The sequence below is a fragment of the Chiloscyllium plagiosum genome, unplaced genomic scaffold, assembly GCF_037043375.1.
Source record: "Chiloscyllium plagiosum isolate Xiang-an unplaced genomic scaffold, Cpla_swu_hap1 HiC_scaffold_6, whole genome shotgun sequence".
In the NCBI taxonomy this organism is placed as follows: Eukaryota; Metazoa; Chordata; class Chondrichthyes; order Orectolobiformes; family Hemiscylliidae; genus Chiloscyllium; species Chiloscyllium plagiosum.
The window spans coordinates 50660447-50684528 of record NW_028270144.1 but is presented as its reverse complement, the minus strand read 5'-3'; the positions used below and the strand labels follow the sequence as shown (position 1 = coordinate 50684528).

At 40.6% G+C, this 24082-nt stretch overlaps 1 protein-coding gene across 4 annotated transcripts in view; it reads right to left on the bottom strand.

The window, feature by feature from the left end:
* Nucleotides 1–24082, bottom strand: part of abcc4 (ATP binding cassette subfamily C member 4 (PEL blood group)) — a 624022-nt gene that overhangs the window by 195667 nt on the left and 404273 nt on the right. For all 4 annotated transcript variants that reach the window (XM_087987997.1, XM_087987995.1, XM_087987994.1 and 1 more), the window contains 2 exons: nucleotides 2217–2367; nucleotides 738–857 (listed from right to left, as the gene is read on the bottom strand). In XM_087987997.1, the coding sequence (XP_087844123.1) occupies nucleotides 738–857; nucleotides 2217–2367 (271 nt within the window). The remainder of the gene's footprint in view (nucleotides 1–737; nucleotides 858–2216; nucleotides 2368–24082) is intronic.

Here is a 24082-nt window from a genome sequence, read left to right as displayed (position 1 = left end):
CGAATTTTCATATTGTCATTTCAGACTGGTTGAAATCTCACATCTCATCTATCTTGATACTTTAGCTCCGCTTGCAATTGCCATGTCCTTTCTAAGTATTTTGTAACCTACAATATTCAGCTCCCAAATCATTCTTATTTGCAAAGCAATGATAAAGACAACAAAGAATTACACGTGTAGCACCAACAACAATGTCCAAAAATGAGCAAAGGGAGCAATTCTGAAAAATGTCACATGGAAGCTTGCTGTAGGTATGTAGCACCTGTGGCATAGTTTAGACTCCCTACAGTGTGGAAACAGGCCCTTCGGCCCAACCAGTCCACACCGACCATCTGAAGAGCAATCCACCCAGACCCATTTCCCTCTGACTAATACACCTAACACTACGGGCAATTTATCATGGCCAATTTACCTGACCTACATATCTTTGGACTGTGGGAGGAAACCGGAGCACCCGGAGGAAACCCATTCAGACAATCGCCTGAGGCTGAAATCGAACCTGGAACCCTGGTGCTGTGAGGCAGCAGTGCTAACCATTCAGCCACCGTGCCACCCATTGCAATGGTTACAATATCTTATGATATCACAGTCAATATCACAGTAACATCATACTCAATATCACAGTGAATTATTTCATAGTTTCAAACTTTTCTCCTTGCTTTTTAATGAATTTTCAAGGTATTAGGTATATTAATGGGGCGTTGCAAAAATAATAAAAATCATGTGAAACATTTCACCTGAATGAAGATCCTGATGTTCATCAAATTTTGCTTGAAACTGTTGTTCTGTTTTTGTGGCACGAATTGTCCAAACTCCTTGGAGGGATGAAGATAGATGGGAGAAAACTGGGCTTCGAGCTAAATTACAAAATCAACATATATTTCAATCACTTTTGATGCTAATGTTCAATATTATTTTCAATTTAATAATTAACAGCATGTTCTTTTCCCATATTTTAAATGGTTTAGGCAAGTAGTTCTTGTTGTCCAGAATTTTCAACTTTTACAATTTTAATTTGCTATAGCATTATTTTACATTCATTTTTGTTTTTATTTTGGAGGGTGCCAGCAGAGATTTGGTGGAGATTGATTGTCCAGCAAGGACAGAGCTCTAGCAGTGTAACAATTCCATGCAGACATTTGACTCAACTCATTTTGTGGGCTGGGACTTAAACCAGAGATTGAGAGGTGACTCTCAGCAGGATTATGTAATCAAGAGTCAAGAGTGTGGTGCTGGATAAGCACAGCAGGTCAGGCAGCATCCGAAGAGCAGGAGAATTGAAATTTCGGGCAAAAGCCCTTTATCAGGATTGAGGCTGTGAGCCATGCGGGTGGTGAGAAAAATGGGAGGGGGGGTAAGGCTAGGGGGAAGGTACCTGAGAGTGCGGTAGTGCACTCTCAGCTACCTTCCACCTAGCCCCACTCCCCTCCCATTTATCTTGTCATCCCCTCAGCTCATAGCCCCATTCGTGATGAAGGGCTTTTGCCCGAATTGTTGATTCTCCTGCTCCTTAGATGCTGCCTGACCTGCTGTGCTTTTCCAGCACCACACTCTCGACTCTGGTCTCCAGCATCTGCAGTCCTCACTTTCATCTTGTGTAATCAAGATACAGTGCTCTGCAGCCAGCCATGAATCTGTGGCAGGGAAGCCAGTACTGCACATACAAATCAAATAAGAATCCTAAAGCGGCATAAGCACTGAATATTTATTGCAATTTTAAATAGTGTGGTGACAGCAATCCAAATGTAGTGCACTATGTGCATTTTGTGACTATGGCTACAATTAAGCTAACCTGAGAGCATGAAAATTAAAAATAAGTCCTGTGAAATTGGATTAGCCTTTTAAAAAATGATTGTTAAAAACCAGAAAAGCAGTAAAGTTTATCAAAACATGCTGAGAAGCATCTATACTGGTTCAAAACTGGTGTTCAAACCCTCACTGATAGCTATTCCATGTCTAAACGCAAGTTAATTAAATTCCAGCCAACACCAGCAAGTAGGGGATCTTGCATATTCTTCTCTTCAGTGAGCAATGTAGGAAGATGGTTTTAAAACAAAACCTGAAAATATAATCCCTCTCTCCTCTAATGGATGTACCACCTCCCTCTTTTGTCCTTCGCATACCTCATCCTTCCCCTTGTTAACATGAAGAAAGCCATCCATAACACAGTTTGAAAAGCTCATTGCCCATAATTTGATTTTCGGTGTCCTACTTACTGCTTGTTTCCATGCGTTTAATGTCACGTGATGTTTTCAAGTAATAGTGCCGGAGGAAAAAAAATACAATGGCAAGTGGAGTGATTGGAATAAGTATCCATGGAATGACAGCTACTGCCACAGCTATCACACCCAGGATCTGCAGAGAACTCTGGAAGGAAAAACATTTATTGTTATTATCTCAAGAACAACTAGTTCAATTACTATGTGACAAAACAGAGAAACTCTGACCAGATGGACTCCCATTGCAAATTGTTTGAAATCCATAAGAATAGGGTGCCCACTGATTATAGTTGTTAATAGGAGCACAGGTGCTTAGTATGTATTCTTCTTTAATTTAGGAAAATATAGTTTTAAATTTGGCGTGTTCAGATTTTAAAAATATTTATTGTTAATTTGAAGTGAAAAAAATTATAAATTGATTATTTTATCTCAAATTAAATATTTGATTCCTCACAAAAACTGAAGTGACTCAAGCCTACATCATGCTATGGGTGGGTTTCATGTTCCATCTGGGACAATGCTTTCACTGGCATCAACAGTAATGGTGCACTTATACCAATGTTACTTCAGGTGAAACACTACTTTTAGTCAGCTTCCTTAACATTTTCATGTGACTAAAATTCTGTGTGGTCCCCAAGCATCATGGGATGGGGTGGATATAATAAAACGTAATTGAAAACATGGGATTTATGGTGCATGAACCTAGAACAACAGAAAACAGGTCAGGTCACATCTGTGGAGAAGCAGATCTGGACCTCCACAATGATGGCATGGAATAGAAACCATAATAATTTTACACATCTTCCAAGCATGCTTCCATCTTGAAAAGCCCACCTGTACTCCTGCCTGACACAGTGAGCACACACATTAGATGTGCTGAGTGAACAGCTGAGACACATTCCTGACGAAGAGCTTATGCTCGACATGTCTTGCTCCTCGGATGCTGCCTGACTGGCTGTGCTTTCCTAGCGCCACACTTTTTCACTCTGATCTCCAGAATGATTGTTGTGCTCATTGTTCCTCACTGGATGGAGTACCAAAAAATTGTGCAAGTAGTTGGCCAAGCATCGCCGGCAGAGTTGGGATCAACTTTTGGCCCCAACTCAAAATCTTCAAGGATGTTAAGATTCACCTCTCTGGAAGTGTACCTGCCCTGCATTGCATATGCCTGTGCATATGCAGTTCTTTCCCCCCATTATATCATCTGTAGCTGCAGCACCACCCCACGTAGCCTAATCAAAATAACCAATCAGTGGCAAACATTTGACTGCATTATTAGTAAAAAGCTCCTTACTCCTAGTTGATCAGTGTATCTCCATCTCTTTCTCTCCCTATGCTTCCAACTCACTCTCATAAAAATTTTCACGTGAAGAATGCAAGTAATAGGTCCTAGATAATAAAGGTAACACTGGACTACAAAGTACAGGTCCATTAGTCATGAAAATCATAAGGGTGCGATCCTGAAACTAAGATTCAGATGTCAAGGAGGAGAAAAAAATCTTCAATGGCAAGTGCCATTATTGTTCATTCATAATATCTCAATTGACAGATTTGATTACTAGCCATATTTTCTACTGCTGGTTTAATCATTTCTACAAGCACGTGCTAGTTCTGTGGATTTGCCCCTGGTGAGAAACCAGACCCATAAAGCTTTGTTATTTTATTGTTTCCCTATCCTCATGCAGTAAAAAGACAGTGTTGTATACTTACATCTTAATGCATCGTATTTACAACTTAATGCACCAACTCTCTCAACACTTTTAGGACCATTAATATTAAATCAATAGACAACAATAAATGTAGGTCAATCATTAATTTCCTGGCATCAATTTTGCATGGACTCCACAGGTTATTGTAAGCCTTGGCTAAAAGATCTAAACTGTCTCCTAGAAACTGTCAGAGAGATTGATATTTCTTAAACAGACAGAACTTAATCCTATACTTTGATTTCAACCAACCTCAGGGCATTTTCAGTCTGTCTTAACTACTTGGAGCTATCATATGCCAACTACTTAGCTTACATTTTGGAGTCATGACGATGCAGTATAACAATTCAAGATTTATGAATACATTAATCACTAAACAATTCTGTTCAGTAACCAATATCAATAACAAAATCTTATTGCTTCAAGCTTCTGTCACACCCAAGTTTTACATTTTTCTGTAACCTCCATTGCTATAATTGTTGTCACAGAACTTAGTCACACATTCATACATTTGATGTAGCATTGAGAGGTATTATACAAGAGACAATGCATCTTGTAGCATTGAAATCCAGCTATTCTGGCTTTACTAGGGAGTGAACAAAATAATACTCCACTCAGGACATCTCAAACTAGGTGCATGTAATCACAGCATCCCTATAATGTGGAAGCAGGCCGTTTGGCCCATACTGACCCTCTGAAGAATATCCCTCCCAGGCCCACCCTATCCATGTAACCCTGCATATACCATGGCTAATACACCTAGCTGGCACATCCATGAACATTACAGGCAATTTAGCATGACCAATCCATCTAACTTGCACATATTTTGACTCTGGAGAAAAAATTAGAGCACTCAGAGGAAACCCACACAGACATAGGGAGAATGTGCAAACTCCATACAGACAGTTGCCAGAGGGTGGAATCAAGCCTGGTTCCCTGGTGCTGTAAAGCAGCAGTGCTTTCTCAAGCTACTGTGCTGCCCCTGTAAATTTTAGTTTCTGTGGAAAGTTCAGTTGTGACTACTTAAGTCTGGAATTATGTCCTTTAAAAATGATGGGTGGGGTCTGAGTTCAGGATTCTTGATCCCATTCCTGGGATTTCTCATTTTCACTCGTTCGTAACTTTCATGCAGTCAAGTCAGGTTTTTAAACAGAGTCATGATTCACAGCACCGCAGAGATATCATGAACAATTGTCAGCATGAGGGAAGCTTGTAAATGGCAAGTTATAAAGGTCCTCCATATGCATGGAATTTACAGTAAAGAAACATCTCACAGTCCAATTATTCTGTTGTAAACTTTACATGGACCTTTCCCACTCTACATCACAGAACCTGATTTGCTAATTCTCCTATTCTTTATTCCTCATTTCTCACTTCTTCTTAAAAGCAACGAAAATCCCAAAATGGTTACACCACGGGGAGCCATTCAGCCTATTAAAAGCATGTCAGGTCTATGGAAGAACAATTCAGTGAGCTTTACTACCCTTTCTTCTGGCTGATTTGTTGCAAATCATTTCTCAAGTGCATATTCAATTCTGTATAGAAAGGCCCAATTCTATCTGCCTCCATCAGACTTTCAGGTATGCATTCCAGGCATTAATCATTCACTGTATATAAAATGTACTTTTGGTGTTTTTGCCAATTACTTTAAATCTGGTTCATAATGGATCCTCCCAAGTCAATTGTTTCTCTTTATCTGATCTGTCTGGATCCTTTATGATTTTGAATATGATGGTCAAACGTCTCCTCAAACTTGTCTGAGAATGATCCTGGTTTTTCCAATCTTTGCACAAACTTGAAGCCTCTCATTCCTGGAGCCATGCTCGCAAATCTCTTATGCATTAACAAGAAAGCTTTCACAATTTTCCAAAACGATAGTGGGGTTCATTAGTTCAGATGGCTTAATAGCTTGTTTACAATGCAGAGTGATGCCAACAACACGGGTTCAAATCTTGCACCTGCAGAGGTCACCATGAAGGACTGTCCTCAATCATTCTCCTTGCCTGAGGTATGGTGCCTCAGGTTCTACCACCACAAGTCATAACTCTCTAGTGAAAGAGCAGCCCTATTGTTTAGTCGAACAATGGCAACTTTGGGTGCCCAGAATCAGACAATTCACTCATAAGACCATAAGACATAGGAGTGAAAGTAAGGTCTTTCAACCCATCGAGTCCACACCACCTTCAATCATGGCTGATAGGCTTTTCAATGCCACTTAACCGTATCTCTAAATACCTTGCGAGATTAAGAATCTCTACCTTGAAGACATTTAACGTCCCGGCTTCCACTGCGCTCCATGGCAATGAATTCCACAGGCCCACCACGCTCTGACTGAAGAAATGTTTTAAATTGACCCCCCCTCTAATTTTAAGGCTGTGCCCATGGGTCCTAGTCTCCCTGCCTGACAGAAACAAGTTCCCAGTGTCCAGCCTTTCTAAGCCAAGCATTATCTTGTAAGTTTCTATTAGATCTTCCCTCAACTTTTTAAACTCTAATAATTACAATCCCAGGATCCTTAGCCGTTCACCGTATGTTAGGCCTACCATTCCAGGGATCATCCATGTGAATCGCTGCTGGACATGCTCCAAAGCCGATATGTCCTTCCTGAGGTGTGAGGCCCAAAATTGGACACAGTATTCTAGATGGGGCCTAATTAGAGCTTTATAAAGTCTCAGAAACACATCACTACTTTTATATTCCAACCCTCTTGAGATAAATAACAACATTACATTTGCTTTCTTAACCACAGACTCAACCTGCAAGTCAACCTTTACTGAATCCTGCACTAGCACTCCCAGATCTCTTTGTACTTTGGCTTTATGAGTTTTCTCAACGCTTAAAAAATAGTCCATGCCTGTATTCTTTTTTCAAAGTGGAAGACTTTGCACTTGCTCAAGTTGAATTGCATCAACCACGGGCGGCATGGTGGCTCAGTGGTTAGCTCTGCTGCCTCACAGCACCAGGGACTCGGGGTCAATATACCGACCTCGGGCGACTGTCTGTGTGGAGTTTGCACATTCTCCCCGTGTCTGTGTGGGTTTCCTCCAGGTGCTCCGGTTTCCTCCCACAATCCAAAGGATGTGCAGGTTAGGTGAATTGGCCATGCTAAATTGTGTTAGGTGCATTAGTCAGGGATAAATGGAGGGTTGGGGAATGGGTCTGGGTGGGTTACTCTTCGGAGGGTCGGTGTGGACTTGTTGGGTCAAAGGGCCTGTTTCCATATTGTAGCAAAATCTAAAATCTAATCTAATCATTTCCTGGACCACTCTCCTAAACTGTCTAAATCTTCCTGCAGCCTCTCCACCTCCTCAGTCCTACCTGCCGTTCCGCCTAACTTCGTATCATCGGCGAACTTCGCCAGAATGCCTCCAGTCCCTTCATCCAGATCATTAATATATAAAGTGAACAGTTGCAACCCCAACACTGAACACTGCGGGACCCCACTTGTCACTAGCTGTCATTCTGAAAAAGAACCTTTTATCCCAACTCTCTGCCTTCTGTCAGACAGCCAATCCCCAATCCATGCCAGTAGCTCACCTTGAAAACCATGGACCCTCCCCTTACTCAGCAGCCTCCTGTGAGGCACCTTATCAAAGGCCTTTTGGAAGTCTAGGTAGATAACATCCACCGGGTTTCCCTAATCTATCCTACTTGTTACCTCTTCAAAGAATTCTAACAGGTTTGTCAGGCATGACCTCCCCTTACTAAATCTATGCTGACTTGTTCTAATCCGACCCTGCACTTCCAAGAATTTAGAACTCTCATCCTTAACAATGGATTCTAGAAGTTTACCTACAACTGAGGTTAGGCTAATCGGACTATAATTTTCCATCTATTATCTAAATCCCATCTTGAATAAGGGGGTTACAACAGTGATTTTCCAATCATCCATGACTTTCCCTGACTTCAGTGATTTTTGAAAAATTACAGCCACACCTCCATTATTTCTTCAGTCACCTCCCTCAGAGCTCTAGGATGTAGCCCATCAGGGCCAGGAGATTTATCAATTTTTAAATCTTTTAGCTTTTCCAGTACTTTCTCTTTTGTAATGGCTACTGTACTCAATTCTGACCCTCGACTCTCCTTAATTTTTCAGATATTACTCATGTCTTCCACTGTGAAAACTGAAACAAAGTATTTATTAAGTTCAAGACCACACTCAGTTCAGACCAAACCAGAGTTTTCGAAGGTCCATCAAATGTACCTTGATTTGGCTCTCTTATTTATAAAGCCCAAAATCCCATATGACTTTTTAATTACTTTTTCAACCGGCCATGCCATGTTCAATGATCTCTAGGATACAATTGCTTTAATTGATGTTGCTTCTCTTTATGCTTCCGTCACTTCACATTCACTTGTATTAATTTCTTATATCACTTCATCAGCCTTTCTTCTTGAAATCTGTCCCTATCTGGCTCACTGTTCAGAACAGTTGCAAGTTTTGTGTTCTCTGCAAATTTTAAAAGTGAGCCCTAAACATCAAGTCAAGCTAATGAATATGACTCAAAAATATTGGTTGTCCTAATGACAAACTGTTCTAAATGGCTTTCATTCTGAAAATGGCCATTTAGTACTATACCTGTGTTTAAGGCCAATCTTATCACTAAACAGAGCACTGCCATATGTATACACAGATGGAATGTGACAGGGCTATGTCACAACAATATGACACAGTGTAACAAAGGTGGTGCTGTCCATATATTCTAAGGACAACAACTCGATCAGCGGAAATAATTGAGGCGGGTATATTAACAACATTTAAAAGGCATTTGGACAAATACATGGATTATAATTAGAAGGATATGGGTCAAATACAGGGAAGTGGGGTTAGCGTGGATGGATATTTTGGTCGGCATGGACCAGTTTGGGCCAAAGGGTCTGTCTCTATGCTGTAGAACTCTCTGACTCCTTAAGTGCTTGGGTAAAACCCTGATGAGGTTATCTAAAACTGATAGAGTCTAAGCTCAGTTTTGCAAAAAATTAAGGAACAAGCTATCAAACCTTCAAGAAAAGTAATTGAATGAAACAGTTAAGTCAAAACTAAAATGTAGAATTTGAGCACAGTAAAGTGAGGGAATGAGAAATGGGTGAGGTTTTATCACAGTGTATTTTTGAATTGTTTGGTTAATTCTACTTTATCTTAATTTCTTTTGTGACATAAACTTCGTGTTTTATTGCACAGACCAAATCTTCAGCATTATATGCTTATACTTCAGTGAAATGCCACCTATTAGACAGTACAAAATCTGAACAGTAGTAGGCTGTTTGGTCCCTCAGTCTGCTCTAACATCCAGTAGATTAATGATCCAAATTTTCTCGCATTTACTTTCTTGGATTTTCCCTGTTACACTTGATTCCCCTACTGATCAGGAATGCATCTTAGCCTAAAATATACATAAGGACTCTGACCCCACAACTCTGTGGCAAGGAGTTCTAAAGATTCTTAACTCTTCAAGATAAGAAATTCCTCCATTTCAGTCTTAAATTTGTGCCCTTTTATTGAGACTATGCCCACCTGTCCTAGTCTCTTCCATGAGGGGAAATAATCTCTCAGCATTAACCGTGTCAAGCCCCTGAAGTATCCACTGTCTCAATGAGATCACCTCTCACTCTTCTAAACTCCAATGAGTAGAGTTCTAACCTGTTTAGCCTTTATTCAGGAGGCAAACACTCCATATCAGGGACCATTCCAGTGAACCTTCTCTGAAATGCCTACAATGAAATGATATTTTTCCGTAAATAAGGGGATGAAATCTGCTCACAGGACTCCAGATGTGGTCTCATCAGCACCTTGTAAGACATTCATACTCTTGTACTTCAACCCCCCTGGAAATAAGGGCCAACTCTCCATCAGCCTCCATGATTATCTGCTTTACCTATGTTCTGGTGTTCTATGTTGCACACACAGGTATTCCCAAGTCCCTTTGTAATGCAGCTTTTTGCAGTTTTTTTATCCATTGAAATAACACTGTTCTTTTGTTCTCCCTTCCAAAATGAACGATTTCATATCTTCCCACATTATATACAACTTGCTCACTTCTTACCCACTATTTAACCTATCAGTATCTCTCTGAACTATTACCATCCCTCTTGCAACACACCTTTTCAACCATTTTTGTCATGTCTGCAAATTTGGCTTCAGATAGATTTACTTCCTTCTTCTAAGTTATTAATATATGTTTTAACAGTTGCAGCCCTGGCACTGATCCCTGTGAAGTTATAGGGTGTCAACCATAAAAAAACCCTTGTCCCCACTCACTGTTCCCTGCCCATTGGTCTGTTCTCTATCAACACCAATACACTACCTCCAACACATGGGCTTCTTTTTTAAAATCACTTAGCCTTTTTTGAAGCATCTTGTAAAATGTTTTCTGGAAGTACATGTGTAACAATTGACTGGCTCCTCTCAATTGACTCTGGTTAAGACTTCCTCAAAAAACTATTCAGGCATGATTTTCCTTTCATGAAGCCATGGTGACTTTGCTTCATTCGATTCCAATACTTTTCCAATAATAGGTGTTAAGCTAATTAGTCTATAGTTACCCATTTTTTGCTTCCCTCACCTTTTGAATCAGTGTCTTGCAATGGTAGTTTTCCAAACTTCTGGTACTTTTCCAGTATCCAATGATTTTCGGAAAATTACAACCAATGCATTCATGATCTCCATAGCTACTTCTTTTAGGATCCTAGGATGTAAACCATCAGGGACAGGGGTCTATCTGCCTTTAGATCTATTAGTTTGTCTTGTACTATGTCTCTAGTGATGGTAACAGTACTTAATTCCTTCCCCATATTCTTTAGCATTAACAGGATATTCGAAAATAAAGCTTAAAATGCACAAAGGTAGATAAACCCTCAGGACCTGATCAAGCACATTCCAGTAAACTGTGGGAATCCAGGGAAGAAATTGAGGGGCCGCCTAGCAGAGATATTTGTTTCTATGACAGCCATGGGCAAAGTGCCAGAAGACCGAAGGGTGGCCAATACTGAGCTATTATTTCAGAAAGGCTGCAAAGAAATGCCAGGAACTACAGACTGGTGAATGGAATATCAGTGGTGGCTAAGTTGTTGGAGGGGATTCTGAGGGACAGCATCTACAGGTATTTTGAAAGGCAAGAAAATATGAGCAATTTGATTGAGTTTTTTTTGAAGAGCTGACCAAGAAGATAGATAAAGGCAGAGCAGTACATGTTGTCTACACTGGCCTTCGCAATGCCTTCAACAAGGTTTTGCATGATAAACTGTTAAGCAATTCCCTCTGTAAGACCAGGTTGGAGTGCCAACTCAAGACTGGGGAAGTAACAGTGGGAGTAGTGTCAGTTCCAGGAATCCAGTTTGTTCTTGGGAATGATTTAGCAGGGTCCAAGGTCGGAGTGACACCCGTTGTTGTGGAGAAGCCCAGGGAAGACCAAGAAACTGAGGAGTTAAAACAGACTGTGTAGTAACCAGATCCCACTGTCATAAATCATAGGACGAAGCAAAAATTAGAAAGATGAAGGAGTTGAGGTTCAGTTAGGGGACACACTATTTGACATGATGGGGTATGAAAAACCTGAACAGGCACAGAGTCAGTCAGAAGTGTTTAGTCCTGAAAGGCTAAGGGACTTGCAACAGAAAGACAAGATGCATACTCTGAAAAGGAGGCACAGGATATTCCTGAGATTTATTATCTGAGATTTGGATATTCCTGAGCCAAAAATGGAGACTACGACAGGTTAGTGCAGAGGAGAAATAGGCCGAAGTGCACTAGATTGTGTTGCCGGTAGCGCACAGACAGAAAGTGTTACTGGTAGCACGTGAATTACCTGTAGGAGGTCACCTAGCGATATGAAAGACTCAGGATAAGGTACGAAAACATTTTTATTGGTCTGGAATGCACAAGGATGTGGCTAACTTTTGCCGTACGTGTCATACATGCCAAATGGTAGGTAAGTCACAGGCAGTAATAAAACCAGCACTTTTGTTGCCAATTCCCACATTTGAAGAACCTTTCATAATGGTTATAACTGATTGTGCAGGTCCCCTCCCGAAAACTACAAGTGGGAATCAGTATTTGTTAACCGTAATGGATGTGTCTACCAGATTCCTGGAGGCAATTCCATTACAGAATATCAAGGCAAAAAGGGTGCTAGAAGAGTTAACAACTTTCTTCACATGGTATAGACTACCCAGAGAGATTCAGTCAGACCAAGATCAAATTTTACTGCTAGGCTGTTTAAGGGCGTTATGGATAGCTTGGGTATACAGCACTTTAAATCCAATGCGTATCATCCTAAATCCCAGGGAGCTTTAGGAAGGTGACATCAGACCTTGAAGACCATGTTGAGAGCATAGATTAGATTAGATTAGATTACTTACAGTGTGGAAACAGGCCCTTCGGCCCAACAAGTCCACACCGCCCCGCCGAAGCGCAAACCACCCATACCCCTACATTTACCCCTTACCTAACACTACGGGCAATTTAGCATGGCCAATTCACCTGACCTGTACATCTTTGGACTGTGGGAGGAAACCGGAGCACCTGGAGGAAACCCACGCATACACAGGGAGAACGTGCAAACTCCACACAGTCAATCGCCTGAGTCGGGAATTGAACCCGGGTCTCTGGCGCTGTGAGGCAGCAGTGCTAACCACTGTGCCACCGTGCCGCCCACAAATCAGGATTACCGGAATAAATGGGATAAAGCTATTCCATTTGTATTGTTTGGCATTAGAGATACCCCAAATGAACCTACTCAGTTCACTCCCTCCGAGTTAATATTCTAGCATGAAGTGAGGGGCCCTTTGAAATTAATTAAAGAAAACTTGATAGAACCAAAGTCAGAGGTGTCACACTTAGATTATGTATCGGAGGTGAGGGAGAGACTAACTCGAATAGGTGTGTTAGCTAAACAGCACCTGAAGAGAGCACAGCAGAGAATGAAGCAGGTGGCAGATAAAAGCTCCGAGACTTGGATGTTTTCCTGAGGGGATGACATGTTAGTACTGTTACCAGTGATAGGAAATGCTATCAAAGCGAGGTTTAGTAGTCCCTATCCGGAGAAAATGGTATGAGGTATGTCATGTGAATATGTTGAAACCATATTATACTAGAGTGAAAAGCTGGAGAAACAGGTGATAGTAACTGCCCTGCAGAGTGAGGAATCAAATCCAGATGATGTGGATTTTAATGTGCCTCAAAATACGCTAAAAAATGAAGAAATCCTTGAGGAGTGGGATAAGTTAGCAAGCTGTCTGTCTCAGGAGCATAGAATGCGTTTGAAATGTTTGTTACTGCAGTATAAGGACAGGTGTAAGAAACAGATGGGGAGAACTAATGCTATTGTACATGAAGTAGATGTAGGGAATACTACTCCGATAAAACAACACCCCTATTGGCTTAATCCTTTCAAAGTCAGACAGGTCCAGAAGGAGGTAGAGGCCATGCTCAGTGAGGATATCATTAAACCAAGCCAGAGTGAGTGGAGTTCACCGATCATCATCGTTCCCAAGCCAGGCAGGTCTCAATGATTTTGCATGGATTATTGGAAGGTCAACGCCATTACAAAATCAGACTTATATCCAATTCCGAGATTGGAGGACTGTATTGAGAAAACTGGTCAAGCCAGTTCCATCACCAAGTTGGACTTACATGCGTGGTTACTGGCAGATACCTTTAACAGAGATGGCAAAAAAAATTCTGCATTTGTAACCCCAAATATGCTATATCAGTTTAAAGTGATGCCTTTTGGAATGAAGAACGCACCCGTCACATTCCAAAGACTCATGACCAGAGCTGTGGCTGGGTTAACAAACTGCACAGTCTATTGGACGATGGAGTGATCTTTCGTAAGAACGACTACAAGAAGCAAAACTGGTGATAAATTTAAACAAAACTGAATTTGTGAAAGCAGAGGTGACATTCTTAGGACATAACATCAGTCATGGAAGGTTGACCCCATGGAATGCAAAAATGAAAGCCATTGAGGAATTTCCATAACCAAACTCGAAGAAAGATGTGCTTCGATTCTTGGAGCTCAGTGGATTCTATTGTAAGTTTGTTCCAAACTTCAGCAGTGTAGTGACACCATTAACTGAGTTGCTGAAAAAGAGCGCAAAGTTTTTGTGGACAGAACAATGTCAGGAGGCATTCGACCATCTGAAAGCAATATTAACTACAGCACCAGTTTTTGCTACACCAAACTTTTCAAACCCTTTTAAAGTTGCCATCGATGCTAGTAACATAGGAGTTGGAGCTGTACTGCTACAGGAAAATGAGGATGGGATTGAATTGCCAGTTGGTTACTTTTCGAAGAAACTCAATATCCACTAGAGCAAATACTCCATGATCGAAAAGGAACTATTAAGTTTGGTACTGGCCTTATAATATTTTAATGTGTATGTCATGAACAATGTATTGAAGATGGTTGTGTATACGGATCACAAACCTCTTACACTCTTGGAATGCTTTAAAGACAAGAATATGCTACTATTTCATTGGAGTCTTTGTTACAGACTTTTAAAAATCGTACATGTTGCAGGTCGTAAGAAAGTAATCGCAGATTAGTTATCGTGGATTTAACTGATAAAGTGTAGATAGCTATAGTATCTATTCAATGTTATATTTATGTGGGAAGAAGTTAATATGACCTGAACTTAAAGTCATATGTATGTCATGATATAGAGGTTAAGGAATAGAGAAAAAAAAAATGAAGCCATCTTTTCATAAGATGGTTCATTTTTCTTTAACAGGGGGAGATGTTATGAAGATGTACTGTACCTTTAAGACAGTTGAAAAGCTAGCAAGGACTGACAAAGCACAGAGAGTCCTAAACAAGGTAACAATGTAATATTTGGTCAAAACAAATAGCAGCAGCTTGGTTGCTATGAAACAAACACAAATTCAAATTTGGCCAATCGGTTAAATTATGTCCCAAGATACCAAAATCCAATCAAATTTGAATGTAATATTTTGATGATATTAAAATCAATGAAACAATCCGATGTTTTAGGGTATAAAACCGGACATTTTGAACAGTTAGGGGGAGAACTGCCAAGCCACCAACAAGTACAGACTGCCAGCAGAACAACTCTCTGCAAGATATCTGTCTATAATTTTGTGCAGCAGAACATCAAAACCAACCTGGAGATAATCTACAGAGGAAAATCTACAAAGGAGAATTGGCGAAGTTGACTGGTTTTGAAACAAGATTTTTTTTAAACCTTAATCGGGGTTTTATCGGACTAGCGTTGTAGAGTGGGACGTAAAAGGTAGCTTAAGGGAAAATAGTTGTAAACAGTTGTTGGTTTTAATATTCTTTGTTGGACTTAAAGAATAAAATTGTTAATGTTTACTTTAAATGATGACCTCTGGGATAGTTCTTTGCCTCTCGAATTTTAACAGATTACAGCACCTGGTTTAAATTAGCAGAGGGGTTTACCCCATGTCGTAACAAAGGTTAGACCACAAGGGATCCAGAGGCAGCTAGCCAATTGGGTACAAAATTGGCTTGACAGTAGGAGACAGAGGATAGTAGCGGACTTAATTAAGTTGTTCATACTGGAGGTCTGTGATCAGTGGTGGGCCGCAAGGATTGTAACTGGGTCCATTGCTGTTTATCATTTATATAAACAATTTAGATGAGAACATCAGAGGTATACTTAGTACATTTGCGGATGACACCAAAATTGGTGGTATAGTGGATACAGAAGGAAGTTATCGATGTGTATAATGGGATCTTGATCAAGTGGGCTAATGAGCTGAGGAGTGGCAGATGGAGTTTAATTCAGATAAATATGAGGGGTTGCATTTTACTAAGACAAACCAGGGCAAGACTTACACAGTTAATGGGAGAGCCCTGGGAACAGTTGTCAAACAGAGAGACCTAGGGAAGCAGGCACATAGATCCTTGAAAATGGCTTCACAGATAGGGTGGTAATGAAGGCTTTTGGCATGCTTGCCTTCAGTGTAGAGTACAGTAGCTGGAACATCATGTTGGTAAGGCAACATTTGGAATACTATGTACAATTCTAGTCATCCTGCTATGGGAAAGATGTCATTAAACTGGAAAGGGTACCAAAAAGATTTAGGAGGACATTACTGAGACTGGAATGTTTGAGTTATAAGGATAGGCTGGGATTTTATTCCCTGGAGTGTAGGAGGCTGACGGGTGACTTTACAGAAGTTTATAAAATCACAGGGCTCATTCGTTCAGGTGCATAGCCAAGGTCTTTTCCACAGGGTATTAGAGTCTAAAACTAAAGGGCATAGGCTTAAGGTGAGAGGGGAAAGATTTAAAAGGGACTTGAGGGGCAACGATTTCAAACAAGGGTGATGCGTTTATGTCAGTGGCTGCCAGAGGAAGTGGCAGAAGCATGTACAATAACATTTACAAGGCATTTGAATGAGTATATGAATAGGAATGGTTTCGAGGGATATGGGTCAAATGTAGGCAAATGGGAATAGTTCAGCTTTGGAACCCTGGTCAGGCTGAAGGGCCTATTTCCATGCTAACCCCATGAGTTCATCTACCTAACTTCAAATGCTTTGTGCATTAAGATACAAAGCCTTTCAGCTTGCCTCTGACATTTTAAAACATCCTAACTTTTCTTTGCATTGTGGTTCTCTCACCCTTGATTATCCTGACTATTCTTCTTGCATTTTACATTTAAAAAAAAACTGTCCTTGTTTCTCTTTCCCTTAGGTTTCCATCCCTTGCCATTCTACTTGAAACTCACCCCAACCATATTAGCCTGAGGAGATCAATTCCTGTCTTGCCTGCATGTAACCCATCCAGTTTGCACTGATCCCACTGCCCTCAGAACCAGTTACAATGCCTCCAGAATTTGAACCCCACCCCTTGCACCGTGTTTCCAGCTACATGTTCAACTGGAACATCCTTCTATTTCTATTCTAATTAGCTTGTGGCATTGGCAATAATCCCAAGATCATGACATTTGAGGTCCTACTTTTTGACTTCCTCCCTAGCTCTCTATATTTAGGACCTCATCCTTTTTTTTAACCTACATCATTGATTCTGATGTATATTATGAGCAGTGGCTGTTCAAGCTCCCCTTCCAGAATGCCCTGGAGCCAGCAAGACATCCTTGACCCTAACACCAGGGAAGCAATATACCATGCTGGAGTCTCATTTGTGCCCAAAGAACACCCATCTATTCTCCTTACAATTGAATCCCCTTTAACTTCTGCATTCCTGCACTTTCTACTGTTCTCCTGTGCAGTACAGCCAACTGTGGTGCAACATATTTGCCTGTTACTGGTTTCCAAAGCAGTTTATTTCTTTTGCAGGAGAACAGTCACAAGGGGTTCCTGCACTGCCTACTTAGTTCTCTTACTCTGCCTGGTGATCACCTATTCCCTTTCTGCCTATGGAGTCTTAATCTATGATATGACCACTTCTCTGTATGTGCTATCCACAATATTTTTAACTTTGCAGATTCTCCCAACTCTGAAACCTAGACTTTGAGGAGCTGGAGCAGAGGACATGCCCTGCATACATACTGGTCCTGGCCACTAGAAATTTGCACGACTTCCCACAGACGCTATTAATTCAGTCTCTAGACCTGACTCCTGAGCAGTAAATCCCACATCACTTGTTTAACACTAACATCACCACCAGAGCTCACTCTCTGGATTCAGCTTTGCTCTGCACTGCTCTCACTGCTGCTCTGACCCATCTTGATTCAAGTCCTGCTCACCGGGCTTTTATCAAGAGGTCCCTGCAGCTGTTAACTCCCAGGTTTACTCCACATTGCTCCTGCCGCCTCTCTGACTGATCTCGATTTAGGACTCGCTTGTCAGGCTTTTATCCAGAAGCTCCTGCTGCTGTTACTCCCAGGTTCACTCTGCTCCCGCTACTGGTCTGACTGACCTCAATCCAGGTCCTGGAAGCTCCTGTCACTGTTTATCCCCAAGTTCGCTCTGCACCCACTGTTGTTCTCACTGAAAAATTTAATATCATTTGCCTGGTTTTGAACATTTTCTCCCCCCTCTGGAAATGAACCCCTCTGCTTTGTTTCCGTTTTGGTGCATATTGATTGCTATTTCTAATGTTTGTGAATATATACCTCTAGATTCCATTATTTCTCTACCCAATTTATATTATTGTTTGCAAAGACATGCATAGCTTCCGCATATCTCTGGCCAAAATGCATACTCTTACATGTACTTATTGTTGGTAGCTTTTCTTGCCGGGCACTTTGTGGTCGTGGCATACTGCTCTTGTTTGTCATTTGCAATCCTTATGCATTCACTGTAGCTCATCTGCAACTACTGTATGACCTCAATCATCCAACTACATACTTTGGTCGATCCTTCTTTCTGCTCCCTCTACATCATCCTCTAGCAGAGATCTCTAACTTTTCAGCTCTGATCAAATGGCTAAAATACTGCCCTTTTTTTGTTCTGGCTGTTTCTTTTTAAGGCTTCTATTGCCTTCCATACATTGTCCAGGTTTCTTTTGCTAACACATATCTCAATTGCATGAGATTACTTGTGGCTTTTTCTATCCTATTAACTTCTGCATCACATCTGTTATCTTCTGTTATCATTTACCTTAAATAGACAAACTTACCCATGTGCTCTAAGATATCCACTTCAATCTGCACTCTAATTTCTTCTCATGTATTCCTTCAAACTAGCAAATTTTTAAAAAAGAATTTTTTGGTGTTTGTATTCATAATTTGCTATTAACTGAAATCTTATCTACACAATTACATCACCTTAGAATATTATTTTGTCAGAAGTATCTATAAATAAGCTAAGAACTTGACTTTGTGACAACCTGGTCCCCTTGTTGCAAACAAAGCAATAAAAAACATTCAAATCTCTCGTGACAAAATATTGCCACACTGCTGTTTGATATGATCATCAAGCTATCATGTCAAGATAGCCTAACCTCTGCCTTAGCTCATAACAGACAATACTGAATCTAGTAAACAAGCAGAAACAAATCTAAAGCTACTACACTTAAAAGTGGAAAAAAATAAAGATTTTATGCACAAATAAACATTCGGAGTAAAACATTAATGTTAATTGTTTCCCAGCTTTAGTAAAACACAACCACAAACTTGCATCTATGTGAACAACTAAACCAATGGCATATTCCTGTTTTCTTGCAATGCCAAGATTTAAATCTTTCAGCCATAATCTTTTTAATGATACCATCTTTTCTTTGATGTCTAAACAAAATTAGAAAATTGGAGTAAATTACAATATTTTTGTTAGAAGTGGATATGAAAATTACTTCCATACCCAACATAAACATACTTTTAACAATTAACTGTATAAACAATAAAAAGCAAAATGGAACCGCCTTTTCCACGGATACAGAATAAATGACACAAAACACAATTAAAAAAAAACTTTGCTTTGATTCTGGATGAAAATTTTAGCTGTGGACAGAATTTGGGGAACTAAACTCATATTTTCATGTCTTAGTTTTTCAAATAACAGAACATACCAGAATTTCTTCCACATACTTTCCCTGACACCACCAAACAATAAACTGCAAGGGTCAGTAATACTGAAACAAGGAAAGGCAGTTCCACTCTTTTGCCCTAATGAAAGTGACTGACCCATACTATTATCCCTGACTTAGAATCTTTTGTGTAACACATCCAGATGCAGCTGCTATTCATTCAGACAACTGACTGTGGATGCCTCCATCACTTTTCCCCTTTCGTTAGCATTTCCACTTCATAAAGCTGCAGTCAATGTGTTTTGTGTGTGGTGAGAAGGGAATGACACATTCAGTGGTGGTCTCAGAGTCTACCTACACTGGTGGTTCAAGTAGTTGCAGGATTAAGCCTTTGTGTTGGATGAAAAGATATTAAAAGTCAGTTATTTGAACTCAGTCAAGCTGCTGATTTTTAAATAGAATAGTTCAGCAATTCACTACTTCGTTTATAAATCACAGCCCTCTCTACAGCACAGCTGCAGCACCATTCATGGAATGTTTATACTTGAGAAATCTGAATATATTTTAGACCTGTGATACTTCACAATAGACAATATACTTGGCCCATGCAAATAATGTACTTTTAATAACAATGTGAAATAAATGGATTACTATCATAAAAATCTAAACAGTATAAAAGAACAAAAAAATTAGTTCTCCCCACAGGTGGAAAAAACAGATACTGGTTTCCAATGCTTTGCCGCTATTTCCTGCTTTATTTACTGCAGCTGAGTACCATCCCACTACCTCACCCATACGCATACTATTTAGAAGATGGACACTGACATATTGGTCACCTCTAATTATATTTGATTAAATTTCTGGAGAGAAGTGAGCAAGAAAATTAAACAATCTAGATTTTATTGATAGAACCATTGCATGCTTGAGTTATACAATCTCCTCAAAAACATGGCCAAAACAGAATTTGATGGAAAATGTAAACTAGTTAAGAAGTTGGGGAAACCACTAGTGTGAGAAAAATTTTGATTCAAGGACACATTTACTGATTAGAAACTCAATTTTGGAACAGGATAAAGTGCAAGGCAGGGGCTTTTATTTGAATTTAATGAAGGAAACATTTTACACAAGTTGTAAATTGTGAAATGGTTCACAATTATTTACACTCTACTTCCAGGTTATAACTAAACTTCCTTTTTTATTCCTTTTATATCCATTCAATAATTTTTAAGTGTATGAGATACAATTACAGCAACAGAACATCAGTCAATATCAATATAGAGCAATCAGTGGAGAAACGCGTAGTCTTAGATTAGATTAGATTAGATTCCCTACAGTGTGGAAACAGGCCCTTCGGCCCAACCAGTCTACACCGACCCTCCGAAGAGCAATCCACTCAAACCAATTTCCTTCTGACTAATGCACCTAACATTATGGGGCAAGTTACCATAGCAATTCATCTGACCTGCCCATCTTTGGACTGTGGGAGGAAACCGGAACACCCGGAGGGAACCCACGCAGACACGGGGAGAATGTGCAAACCCCACACAGACAGTCGCCCAAGGCTGGAATCGAACCTGGGACCCTGATGCTGTGAGGCAGCAGTGCTAACCACTGAGCCATCGTACTTCCCTCTTACATCAACATTCTGCCCCAACCTTGAACAACTTTGTTGGAATTAACAAAATGCTAAGATAACGCTAAATGCCATCTTCAAAAGATACTGAATTTAAACTTACTTTCCAAGCAAATTCTAATCGGTCAGAACAACACAGTTACCAAGTCCAAAAATATCAGCTGAAAGTATCTCATTTCAACTTAATTCTATGGTGTCCTGACTAGGTGTCAAACTCACTTTGAATAAACAAGTGAACGATACAAAACAGGATAATAAAGTATTGCAAATTTATGAAATACGATCAAAGTGGATTGCACCAAAAAAGGATGGTGGTGGTGGTGGGGGGGTGCACAGTGGGGGGGCTGGAGAAGCTGATGTTACTATATACAAATGAATAACAAGTTGTGATGGAACCAATTACCTGTGCTTGATTTTCCTATAAACTCCAGTGAATCTCTTCACTCTGGTTTCTATTTTAACCATAACCTTAATCACTGGGGTTACCTTCTACATGAATGATGCTGCTCAGCCTTACCACCATATCACCAACTTTGACTCAATGGATGTATTATCTGGTGTTATCAGTCAGCGAGAATTTCTCCAATATTAAAACAAGTATAAATAAAACCATCTTGCTCTACTCTGATTCTACTATTTTTGAAATTGAAGGTGATGAGTCAGGGAGTTTTCAGATAAATGTGAGACTGTCTCATCTGGTCAGCTGAATGTAAGGGTATAACTGTTGGGATGAAGAGAGTAGCAGATGGACCGGAGGCCAGAATCAGAGAAAGGCTGCAGCTAAAGAGGTTAGAGATAAGGAGGGATGAGGTCATAAAAGGATTTAAGTATAGGAAGCAATTTGTAATTCTTTAGGCATTAGAGGACTGCCAGCTAATATAGAGTACAGTTCTGGGTGCCATAAAAGTTTTACAAGAATGATTCCAGGGATGAGAATTTTTAATTATGAGGATAGATTGAAGAAGTTTGGACTATTCTCCTTGGAGAAAAGGAAATTTGATAGAGGTTTTCAAAATTAATGGGGTTGCTGGATATAGTAAACAGGAAAAACTGTTTCCATTTTTAGAAGGACCAACAAAGATAGGGTAGAGTTTTAAAGTGATTTGCAAATACAAAATATGCGATGAGAAAAAACTTTTCTTTTACAATGAGTGGTTTGGGTCTGGAATGCATTGGTTGGAAAATGTGGTGGAGGCAGGAGCAATTGAGGTATTTGAAAGGGAATTGAGTTATATTTTTAAAAGAGAAAATGTGCAGAGTTATGGGGAAAAGGCAGGAGATTGGCACTAAGGCATTAATGTGCATTTGGAAAACCAATGAAGGCACAAAGAGACAAATGGCCTCCTTCAATTCTGAACTTCTCTGATGTGAGTGTGAGTTGGTGTGGGATAGGTTACAGGCTGTACAGTCTTGAACATGTTTTAAATGAAGGTGAGTATGGAATACTGTGCAGGTGAGTATTTGAACAGTCAAATAGAGAGGTGACAAAGGCATTGATGAGGATTCAGAAGCAAGCAAAAACTAAACACATACAAACAACACTTTGACAAAAGTAAAATATAATGGATGCTAGAAGTCTGAAACAAGCACAGAGGATGCTGGAGAAGTTCAACAGGTCTGACAGCAACTGGGGAGAGAGAAACAGAATTAAAGTTTTAAGTCAGCATGACTCAGCTTCAGACACCAAATGTAATGAAATATGAATTTTTCTTTAAAAGTTTAATTACAACATCAGTTTTGAAATAGGTTAATGACTAAAATAATGCCACTAAATTAATGATCTCAGCTATACTGTCAGGTTCGGATTAGGTACCTTACCATATGGAAGGCAATGCACCTTTATGTCTGACTGTCAGGTACAAAGCAACACTATTACAGCTAAGAAGCGGGTTGACTTGGGGTGCTAGATTAGGTAGTTATAAAGAGGACTTTGCATTTTTCACTAAATGATTTATCCAGGTAAGGCAGAACTAGCTGTACCACACAAAGCTGGTATGTTTCATAATTGATTCCCCATCGATGTTGTGTTAGCAGATGTTCGCAGGATAGGCGCCTTAATGACAACTACAATGAATAGCACAAGATGAACGGCTCTGTATGAGTGGGCATGAAGTGGTGATGGAGCTGTATGATACACTCCACAGTATTGACTAGTCAGGCTCGCTATGGTGCAATGATACATGGAGTTGACACCAGCAGCGCCCCAGGTGGTGGCTGCCTTCAAAGATCATAAAGACCATAAAAAGGCGGAAGAGATCTCAGATCCTGAGGAGAGGCCTCTCTGTAGAGGGGCTGCCATCATCATCAATCCACTTCCTTGAGCGCTCTGAATGCATGAGGAGATGAGGAGACAGCTGTGCAATAAGACCCTATGACAGAGCTGGCCTCACAGTAATGTCGGTGCAGTAGCCTCAGAAGATGCTCCACTAGCACCCCCAACACAATGAGGACTTCCACAGGCAGCTTAGACCTATGTGGAAAAGACTGAGCAGGTGTCTACACCTCTTCCCATTCATAGAGGGAGCACATCATAAGAACAGCCAAGAGCTGGTGCACATGGGAAACAGTTCCTGTGCTAAGACAGGATAAAGGAGTCAATAGCTGAAACTTTATTGCTGGAACAGCACAGCAGGTCAGGCAGCATCTAGGGAACAGAAGATTCGACGTTTCGGGCACATGCCCTTCTTCAGGAATGAGCAGAGAGTGTTCAGCAGGAGAAGATAAAAGGTAGGGAGGAGGGACTTGGAGGAGGGGCGTTGGAAATGTGATAGGTAGAAAGAGGTCAAGGTGAAGGTGATAGGTCGGAGTAGGGTGGAGGCGGAGAGGTCAAGAAGAAGACTGCAGGTCAGGAAGGCGGTGCCGGGCTTGAGGGATTCGGCTGAGACAAGGTGGGGGGAGGGGGGATGAAGAAACTGGTGAAGTCCAAGTTCATCCCCTGTGGTTGGAGGGTTCCCAGTCGGAAGATAAGACGCTCCTCCTCCGACCGTCGCGTTGTTGTGGTTTGGCGGTGGATGAGTCCAATGACCTGCATATCCTCGGTGGAGTGGGAGGGGGAGTTGAAATGCTGTGCTACAGGGTGATTGGGTTGGTTCGTCCGGGTGGCCC